General features: G+C 39.5%; 1 protein-coding gene across 1 annotated transcript; it reads left to right on the top strand.

Moving 5' to 3' along the window:
* The first annotated feature begins 348 nt into the window (after positions 1 to 348).
* adssl (adenylosuccinate synthase, like) lies at positions 349 to 6,568 on the top strand. Its single transcript, XM_042008619.1, has 13 exons — positions 349 to 628; positions 1,202 to 1,304; positions 1,861 to 1,929; positions 2,647 to 2,697; positions 2,775 to 2,841; positions 2,961 to 3,068; positions 4,360 to 4,441; positions 4,699 to 4,825; positions 4,908 to 5,062; positions 5,471 to 5,595; positions 5,715 to 5,812; positions 6,034 to 6,183; positions 6,287 to 6,568. The coding sequence occupies exons 1-13, from the start codon at positions 395 to 397 to the stop codon at positions 6,337 to 6,339; spliced, it is 1,422 nt and encodes a 473-aa protein (XP_041864553.1). The 5' UTR covers positions 349 to 394; the 3' UTR covers positions 6,340 to 6,568.
* The last annotated feature ends 4,543 nt before the right edge of the window (positions 6,569 to 11,111 follow it).

The raw sequence follows: 11,111 nt of genomic DNA, 5'->3' as shown, positions 1-11,111 counted from the left end.
TTAGTTAGTTAGTTAGTTAGTTAGTTAGTTTTTCGTTAGTGTACATTAAGATCGCGAGAACTTGTCGCGAGACTTGAACCGAAGCCGGAAGTAGGGACGAGTGAATCATGTTGTGCATGTACTCTTTGTGAGCATTACTTCAGTTTTAAATCAAAAAAGGAGTTTATTATTTTTTAATAGTAGAATACAACAAGGTTAATCCAGCAGTAAAATCAAAAGAATAATCTGACTGCTATTATCACATATACATATTTACACATACATATTTTATACTGCGAGGAAATTAAAAAATACGAGAGGAAATCCTGCCATCTAGTGGCAGTGGTAAAACGGAAGCCGACTTCCGCAGAGAACGCGGTAAAAAACATATTCCGGTCTGCAGACGGAGGGCAGCATGGCATCCGACAGCAACATGGCTAACGTTAACGGCCGGGAAACCGCTTCTCTGAACGGGGAACCGGCCGTTAAACGAGCAAGAGAGAGCGAGAAACAAGACCCGTCGCTCCGCATCCCGAAGGAGCCTCAAAACAAAGTGACCGTTGTGCTCGGTGCGCAGTGGGGCGACGAGGGAAAAGGAAAAGTTGTGGACTTACTCGCAATGGATGCGGACATTGTATGCAGGTGCCAGGTAAGCAACAATGATGTTAAATTAGCTATATGTTTGTAATTTACATTGGCCACTTAAAAAATTATATATATATATATATATAATCGATTATGTTTTCGCTGGATCTTTAAGTGGAAAACGGCCCCACTCAGCTGCTGTTAAATATTCATGACCTGCTAATACGTCAACAACCTTCTCTGACCTCCCGGATGTAGAAGTGCTAAATTCGCGCTAGGACGTGTTTATTTACTGCCTGTGTTGTTTTTCAGCCTTACTGACGTGGTAATGACATGTTTACTGAATTCAGCAAATGACCTCCACGACCTGATAAGCATTTCCACTCAATGTAACGTTATGTAGACATCGACCGTTCGTCATTACCCATCTATCCTCTTGGTCAGATCAGTGACGTTGATCTCAAAAGTAATTTAGTTGTTTCCTTGATTTCAGCTGGAAACACAGTTTATACGAGAGTTATATCATTTCACCCTGTGTTCAAACTAACATAGCAGCAGTCTTTAGTATGATCCTCCATCTTTGTGTCCAGTGAGGAAACTGCCTCGCAGTAGACTGATTGTTTGGTGATCTTTGCAGGGAGGCAACAATGCAGGTCACACAGTGGTTGTGGACTCAGTGGAGTATGATTTCCACCTGCTGCCCAGTGGGGTGCTCAACAAGAAGGCTGTCTCCTTTATTGGTATGTTTTTTTTTGAGAGCTAAAGATGGTGGGGCGATAAAAGGTCCCGAAACAATAAAGCAATATGTGGGCATAATTAGGACAAACATCAGAACTATCGTAGGTGGCCTTATCACTGATGCATCATGTTGTAAATGACACTTATTCAAAGGTAAGCGTAGATCAGAGAGGAGTAGTTGATAGAAGCACCTCACTATCACTCCAGTTCAGCAGCATCACAAACTCCAGCCGCCAAAGTGACCTAGTTTAAGTGAGATGGACCCAATAAATGAAGTCCAGAAAAGAACAAAAGAATCAAGTCATTTATTGTGCATTGTTGTGTCAGAATATCTCAGTTTTATGACACCTACAACATTGTGTGTACGTTGCATTCATTTCTTTTTATGACTGTTTTCATCCAGTTCAGTAGCAGCAGGGAATATGGAGAGAAAATACACTATGTTACATACACAGTATGTTTTAGGGAAAATAATGAGCAAATTCTTAAACATAAAGAATATGTGGTTCAATCATGATGTGATTTATTTTAATAGTTAAGCATCATTTCTCATTACAGGCAACGGAGTGGTGATCCACCTACCAGGTCTGTTTGACGAGGCTGAAAAGAACCTAAATAAAGGCAAAGGTAAAGTGTCACTTGTTCTAGTCAGTTCAGAAATGTATTTTAATGCAGCCAAAACACATATTTGCCCACATTTGTTAAGTTGCATCTAAAAAATGTTTAAGAGGACAGTATGACATGCATATGATTCTATTTCTGCACCATTAACATGATTCCCAAAGAGCTGTTTGCAGAAAGCTTGGCATATCTCGACATGGTGTGCAGCATTTCCGTAAGAAAATGGTCAAGTGCTGGACAAAATGTCCCATAACCTATTTAAAGCAGATGCATTTTCAAAAGAAATAAAAGACACAGGACCTGAAAATGCCTCTGGACCTTTAGTTAATTCAGTATTCTATTCTATGCTACAGTCATTTAGCAGACTTTTATCCAAAGCGACTTACATTTGAGAGTAAGAACAACACACCTTAGCCTTCACTAAATGGTCTTCATGGAACTGTAGCTGTCAGGAAGCCATTGTTAAGAAAGGGAATCTGGGAAAAAAGACACAAGAACCGGCTGAAAATCAGTGCCAACGGGTACTGATGAATCCTTCCCTGAACCCAGACTCTGGCATCATTGATGCTGTGTGGGATAATCTTGGAAGAGAACAGAACAAAAGGCAGCCAACTTCCAAAAAAACAGCTTGGGGTTGTCCGAGTTGCAAAAATCTGCCAAAGTTTAGGTGAGGGGCTTTAAAATAGTTTTTGCTTCATATACCACTTCTTGTTTTTCATCCAGGATTACAAGGATGGGAGGAGAGGTTAAATATTTCTGACCGTGCCCACATTGGTGAGTAGTTTTTGTCCTTTTGAATTTTTGAAGGTGTAATGTGTTTCTATTGACAGTCCCATCTATCCCACCTCTAGTGTTCAACTTCCATCAAGCTGTTGATGGAATCCAGGAGCAGCAGCGGCAGCAACAAGAAGGGAAAAAGTACATCTCTTAAAATGCATGAATTCTATATGAATATGAACTTGTTTATTGCAGCTGTCGCCAAGTACAGAAGTGGTTCTTTTTTTATTGAATAGCTCATTATGTTATTTGTTCTCCAGTTTGGGAACCACTAAGAAGGGTATCGGTCCCGCCTACTCCTCCAAAGCTGCTCGGAACGGTCTGCGAGTCTGTGACCTTGTCTCAGATTTCAAGGTTTTTGAGGACAAGTAAGCATTTCTACATTCAGTATTTCCACACAGACGTAATTCTAAGCAGCCACGAATAAGGAGAAGTTATTACTAGTTGACTAATTCTAGGAAAAACAGTACTGCTATAGTTTTTTTATGCTATATTTGTTCTTTTTCATATCTTTTTTTATATTTTATATCTTTATTTTTACTAGTTGCTTGTTACATTTCTTATTTGTGCTTAAGCTGAGAGACTGCTCACAATTTTGTTGCGCTTGCATAATTTCAGTGAAGATCTTGAATCTTCATTCATTCTTAGATGATAAAGCTGCAGGTGGCAGGCAGCTGTGTTGATTTTTAAGTATGTTTACATTCTCTGCGCTCAAATCATGGACAATCTAAAGTGTGGCGTATGTCCGTGTAAAGCAATCTTAATGCAGAAAAATGCATGAAAGGTTGTTGAATTTGAGATTAACCTCACAAATACCATTTCCTACAAATCTAAAACCTGCTACCAGATGAAATATAGCCAAGTTATTTGTAATATTTGCAGCTCTTCAGTGCAGTGAAGTCTGCTTTGTAAAAGCCTGCGTTCATAGTACACAGAGTACCTCCAGTGCCGGCTTAGAGGCGCATCATCTCCTCCATTTTGCCTCTGTCCTTGCACAACAACAGCGCATCAGTCTGTCCTTGAAAAGGACTCATGTTTTGTTTTTTAGCATGACACTGATTGATTCCAGGCTGTGTGATTATACTGCACATCTGCCCTGCACGTCTGTGCATTTGGCATCATGTTGCCTAAATCAACCACATGAGAAAAGGTATGAAGGTGGTGCTCACGCAGGAAGCAGTGAGTGCGTCCGAGTTTTTAAAAATGAGTTTAAATGTGTCCAGACAGTATGTAGTTTTGCTTTAGCAATATTTGCTTAAATTTGGCTGCTGGCAGTTTTTAATATCGGCATCTTTTTTTATTTGTGTATTCAAAGATTCGTTCTTTTTAAATTGGTTCTCACTACGTTTTTATCAACTGTTCCAAATAAGGTTTCAAGTTTCAGAATACATGATAAGCTCAGAATTTGGCACAAGTACTTTCTACATTTGTGGAAGGACTTTATAGACGATGGAAAATCCTGCTCATCTGCCAGCAGGTGGCAGCACCCACCTGCGGTACACATCAGGACACTGCTGCTGACCTCTCTGGAGTTTTTCACCGTTTTTCTGTCTGTTGTGTGTTTTATGATCTGAAATTGGTGTGTGGCGCTGTGTTTCCATGGAAAGCAGCTCATGGAGACAGCTAGACTCTTGAATGCTTTCCTGGTTGGTTTTGCAGGTTCCGTAAGTTGGCGGAGCATTTCCTGACGATGTATCCGAACCTCAACGTGGACATCGACAGTGAACTCGAGCAGCTGAAGGTGCAGACCACTCGCCTTGCAGGCTGTTTTACTTCTTTATTTGGCTCAGCTGTGTTGTTACTGTTGGTCTGGTGTTTACGTTACAGGGTAAAATGTTAAGGATTTGATGTTTCAGATTACAGAAGATAAATTTGATTCCTAATACTTCCTCATGTTTATGCCTTTTTTTTCTAACTTTTGTTTGTCAACATGAAGCACGTTGAATAAAGTTTTGCTCAGTGGATATTTTTTATTTATTGTTTTTCTTTTTCTTTCAGGGATACGCAGAGAGGCTGCGTCCTCTGGTGACTGACGGTGTGTACTTCATGCACAAAGCACTAACTGGACCCAGTAAGAAAATCCTGGTGGAGGGGGCCAATGCTGCCCTCCTGGATATTGACTTTGGTGAGTAACAAGACATTTGTACAGCTGATTAAGAAGATGGGATGTCTTCCCCCCCGAGGTTAACGGATATTTCTCTGCTCAGGGACGTACCCTTTCGTGACGTCTTCTAACTGCACCGTGGGAGGTGTGTGCACCGGTCTCGGCGTGCCTCCATCTTACGTCGGCCGAGTCTACGGCGTAGTCAAAGCCTATACGACCCGAGTGGGAGTTGGTGCTTTCCCAACAGAACAGGATAACGTGAGTGAAAATGTTTTAATGTTTTGTTTTAACTGGTAAATGTTTGCAGGCTGAGAAGTTGTTAAAGAGTCAGATCAAACACGTCAGCCGCTGTCCAGACTGTTAACGGTGCAGTAGTGCAGCTTCTACTGTGAGCCAAACAATGACTGATCTTAGCGATAAAACCCTCCAACTGTAACAGTTGGGGGGGGGGGGGGGGGGGGGGGGGGGTGCCTCTTGTTCACAGTTAATTAGACGCTGTTGCAGCTCAGCAGTTCCCACATGTCTGTGTGTGTGTGAAAATAGTGAAGAGTGTTAGCTGACTTTTCCAACAGAATTAAAAGACATTAAATGGGTCGCAATAAAAAAAAAGAAAAAGAGCTAAGCACGTCCTCAGCTGATATTATGCTTTTACTGTTTGTTGTGCAGGATATCGGGGAGCTTTTACAGTCCAGAGGAAGAGAGTTTGGAGTGACGACGGGCCGAAGGAGGCGATGTGGTTGGCTGGATCTGATTTTGGTCAGATACGCACACATGGTCAATGGCTTCTCTGCGTAAGGAACCCTCCAGTCATTTCAGATTATCACCCTCACTGGTAGATTTAATTACACGGATGGCAGCAACGCATATGTATTGCTGTCAGAGTTTAAAAGATCACCCATTCCTTTTGCAGGATTGCCCTGACGAAGCTGGATATTTTGGACACGCTGCCTGAGATTAAAGTGGGCGTGGCCTATAAGGTTGATGGGCAACATCTACCCAGTTTCCCAGGTGGGTTTCTGCTTAATGTTTATTATATATAGAGAAAATTAAATAATTGTAACAGTCAAATTTGCCTATAAGCATACACTAATCACAGAAAGATCAGGAGATTCAAGGTGGAGTTTATGGAAAATGTAAGAAGTTCAGGCTTCATCATTATTATATCTTGAATGTAAGGCATTTAAGCAGAATCAAAACAAAGAAACTTGATTTTTTTCTTTCTGTTGTAGCAAACATGGACGTGTTGACGCGAGTGTCGGTGGATTACGAGACATTGCCTGGCTGGTGCTGCAGCACTGAGAGAGCCCGGAGCTTCGAGGAGCTGCCCGCGCAGGCACAAAATTACATTCGGTTCATCGAGAACTTCCTGCAAGTGCCAGGTTTGGAAAGGAATCCTTTATATTAATGAAGAAACTGGAGCCAAGCTGGTGTTTGCTTCGCCAAGCCTGCCAGTCACATTCTGTCTGTTGTTTCTCATTTCAGTGAAGTGGGTCGGAGTCGGCAAGTCCAGAGAGAGCATGATCAAGCTGTTTTGATCGTTGTTGAAATTCCACATCTGAAGTTGTCGACATGCCATGACAACATAAGATTAGCAGAGCTCAAGAGGCACACTTTCTACAGGAAGAACTTCACCAGCAAAGCCACATGTGACACTTTTAGTTGCTGCTTGTCTGTTTCCTTTACAAAAGTTCTTCAGATATAATTTATGCATTCCACACACCGATCTCTATATTTATTAGGCTCTTAACTTTTTAAGCCTGATTTTAAAAAAAGAAAATGGCTCAATCATTTCTTATTCCAGTCCACAGCTGGGCGCAGTTTATGTTTTAGCTTTTGAAACTAACTTAGCTTATTTTACATATGTCCACCAGTGTTTTGTTTTTTAGATTTAAAGAGCCACTGATGTCCTGATGTAGAAGCCTTTGTATTAAAAAGACTTCAGAGTTAACCAGATTATTTTCAGGCTTTGTAACATGATGGAAAATGATGGCAAGCTATCAAATGATCAGTACGATTACGACCTTTTCTACTGAGTGAATTTTAAAATGAGACATCTCACCTGTTTAGCTTTGTGAAAACAGCTTTATGATGATGTGTGAATGAATTAATTGTTTTAAGAAAGAATCCTCATCAAGAACAAACCAAAACTAAGCAGCACAAGGTGAAAATCAGTTTTTCGCTTCTTCACGGTGACTATTTGAAATTTGTGTAAATGTAAAGACATAAGATAGTAATGTACAGAGTACACCTTAATGTTTCCAAGTTCATGCCAGTAATGTTAAATCCTTCCAGCTTGCTATTACCAATAAAAGGAAATTGTAGTCCATCACCTTTCACTTCCATGGCTTAACTGTACATATGCACACATGTTCTAAAAATCAATCAAACCAACCACATATGACACCGTTGCAGATTTGCTGCTGTGTTTGGAGTTAGTTTCAGTCAGCTTCACATTTCATTCTAAAATACTTGGGTAGAGTAGTTCATGGTCGGTTCAGTGACTACAAGCTGTGCAGGCTGCCGTGTTATTTTTAGAGAGGCATTCAAACCTACCATACTTGCTCAGTCTTTGTACTGTTAAGAACTTTAACATTTGCAGTAGTTTCTCTGATCACTGCACAGTCTGACTTTTGGCTGAAGCAGCTAAGGAACCCACTCCTGAGATGATTGGCAGCTTTGTTTGTTAGTGCAGAATCCAAATAGTTAAAAAAGGCTTTAAATACCTTCCTAGATTGATAGGCATCATTGCTGATAACTTGCCTCTTTAGCATAATAACAAAACTGAACACAGACCATCAAACTGCCAAAACTTTTACAGAAACTCCAGTCGATCAGTCAAATGCATTTGATTAGCAGCACCTGGCTGCTGCTCTTTAGTGTCTGTGGAAGAAAGATGGCGGTTCTCCACATGCTGCTTCTGTATTCTGACTCAGATTTTGTTAAATAAAAACAGTGTTTACCAGAGGTTGTATTTACTTCATTTTCTCTCATGTTGACACTAGAACCCTTGAATTAAAAGAAGATTTACATTTCATGGTTTTACACAACTGTATTTGAGAAGATCAGTCGTCTGGCTGCTTTCATTGTAAAATTAAAAGAAGAATACCCTCTGGCAGTTTCTGATAGTCCTGGTGATTTTCTTGTGCTTTGAAGTAATAATAATAATAAAATTCTTCACTAATCTGCCTCTCATCTTTAACGTCTTCCCTTTTCTCAGTCTTCCTGACTGCACCATCCTTAGTTATGTTGACTTCCTTCCAACAGTTAAAAGCTTTCTGGGATCTGGAGGGATTAAATTAAAGTGTAAAGGAGATTCTTTGGCAAATCAATAAGAAGTGTTAATACTTGTATGGATTCCCAGATATTCTCTCTAATACCTCAGAGGCTTCATACAGTCACACACATTTTTGTCTTTACTTCCTCTGCTGCATTTAATGTCAGGATGTGACAAATGGTCATTTGATTTAGTAAAGATTCATTCAGCAGTTAAGGCTGACAAGTTAGGCATTTGCTGCTTAATTAAATGTTAACACATTTTAACACTGAGACCCATTTTGAGTAAAAGTTTAAATGGTGGGATATGTAACTACATCTCAGACAAATGTGAGATGGTAAGGACAATATAAAATTGTTAAAAGTTGAAAACAAGGGTTTCTCAAAGAAAGGTTGGATTGGATTTGCACATTTAGGGCGGCGTGGCTCAGCAAGGTAGAGCGGTCGTCTTATAACCCAAAGATTGCCGGTTTGATCCTCAGCCAAGTTGAGTTCATGTTGAGGTGTCCTTGGGCAAATTGCTCCTGATGGGTTGTGGTCGAGTGCCTCGCATGGCAGCTTCTGCCATCAGTGTGTGAATGTATCATCCCAGGTACAGTAAAGCGCTATATAAATACAGACCATTTACCATTTATCCTGTTTTCATCCTTCAATTGAAAGAATTTGAAGGCATTTCAGGGTATAACAGGCAAGGTTGATGCAGCACGAACCTTCATATAAAAACATGGGCAAGAGTAGGAAACTACGGTAGGAAACTTTTGTCAAACACAACAACCTGGAGCTACTTTTACAAATCCCACTTAAAACTTGACCGTGCAAAAAACAATGGAGACTTATGTCAAGCTTGTCCAGTGGCAGCATCAGCTTCCCTGGTCTGGGATGGACCATCACACCGTAGAAATGTGGACTGTGGTCAAACCAATCAGTTATCTCCAGATCCAAAATCCAGGCCCTGTGGTGGTATGTGGTTATATCAGTGCTCCTGTCAAAGCTCATTTATATTGTGCAGTGACACATGCCACCTCCACGAAAACATTTTCTTCTAGGAACATTCATGCAGTCTTGTACAAGAAAACGTAAAACCACCTTCTTCACACTACAAAGCCATCACTGAGAAGAAGAGGGTAGGAGTACTGGACTAACCTGTCTGTAGTTCTTACCTGTGACTCAGCTGCAGTTTTTTTTTTTTTTCAGGAAAAAGGAAAAATTGGACAGAAATTTCTGTAATGCTTCATTGTTCCTCAGTGCCTGAACATCTACTAAGTGTTGTGAGAAGGAAAGGCAGCTTTACAAAGTTGTAAAAATAAATAAATCACTGTCTGAACTTCTTTGTGTTGCAGGCTTGAGATGTACAAATGGAAAAATTGAAATGGAAATTAAAAATTTTAAAGTGGGAACCAGTGAGTTGGGGATTTTTTTTAACCTGTTCTAATATGTCTTAGATTCTTCCTAAACACAGAGTGATGGTATGTGACTGAAGATTTTTAAGAACATGTGACACCACAACAAAAATAAATAATTAAAGATCAAACTCCAACTGCTGCTAAATAAATCTATTTCATATTCCATTAAAAAAGATCTTTTTGTCCATTAAAACCTGAAATCAAGTCTTTTTTTAATGTTTATTTTACTTCTTCACATTGAAAGTGCACCTTACCTTAAATGACCAAAGTTGCAGACGTTTGCTAACCGCACAATTTCCAGCTCAAGAAGTCCTTGCATCATCAAAAATGTCAGAAGTGAGCTCATGGTGGACACAAGAAGGCTTAATTGAAAATAAAGTGGTCATAATAGCAGCAAGGTCCTCCTCCTCCTCGTCAGTTCTGTACGACCCGCTGCATTCCTCCCTTTCCTTTATTTACCACCTGCCTTTTAATTGTGAGCACATTTATAATCAGATCAATCTTCTTGAGCTTTTTCTACCAGTGTAGATGTTTGTTCCTGATTAGATTTATTTCCACAGCTCGTGTTGGATTGAAATTATTTATTTCCATGCTACTTACAAGACCAAGCACATATTTGGAAGGACCTTTGGATCTGCATCCCCTGATCAACAAGAAGTAGGCTTTCTTTTTTTAATTTTAAAAATAATAGCTAGCTAAAAAGATTTTCTTCCAGAAACTGAATTAGTTTCTTTCGCTTGTCTGTCTTTAGCCAGAAAATTGTTTGTCTATAATCAAGATACAGAAAAATTCTGAGCTTTCCTCTCTATGCATTTCTCAAGAACTTTCTAACAAATAACAAACTTACTCTGAGTTATCATTGCTTTGTCATGATTTATCCAGCCGTAACAAGACACCTGTTTCCCTGCAGCTGGACCGTGCTCAGTTTTAGTAAGAGACAGAAGCTCTCACACAGATTGAATTGAAAGAGCTAAATGTATTTAGCAGTTTATTTGGTGAGTGCATGAAATAAATCCAATTCTGCTTCTCCTGCAAGTGCAGGTCCAGTAGAAGAGTCTGTCTTTGCAGGAAAAGATAGAGAAGCTGGGGTTGAGTCAAAAAATGCATCAATATGCTGCAGCATGATTTATTTGTCTAAGGCGCTGCTGCTTATGTTACCTGCCTGTGTGCCTTTTAGTCTGTTGTGATTTAAACTCATAACAATGTTGTATTATTCACTCTACTGCATGATGCAGCACTTTGCAGATTACCTACTTTTACATCAAACATGCAGATGATAAAACCACAGCAAATTGTGTCATGTAGTCCTTTTGTTTTTTTTCTGTAAGCTGAACTACACAACATAAAAAACACAGCATTACTTGTGCTGTACTACCTTATTTGCATAATGAGCTGTGAATCATTAAACATGCCTTTAAAAACATACAAACAGATGCTTTGATACTTTTAGAAAATCTATCTATCTATCTATCTATCTATCTATCTATCTATCTATCTATCTATCTATCTATCTATCTATCTATCTATCTATCTATCTATCTATCTATCTATCTATCTATCTATCTATCTATCTATCTATCTATCTATCTATCTATCTATCTATCTATCTTTAGTTCATAAATATGAGTCAA

Source organism: Melanotaenia boesemani, chromosome 15, assembly GCF_017639745.1.
Source record: "Melanotaenia boesemani isolate fMelBoe1 chromosome 15, fMelBoe1.pri, whole genome shotgun sequence".
NCBI classification, from domain to species: domain Eukaryota; kingdom Metazoa; phylum Chordata; class Actinopteri; order Atheriniformes; family Melanotaeniidae; genus Melanotaenia; species Melanotaenia boesemani.
This window is presented reverse-complemented; position numbering and strand designations above follow the sequence as displayed.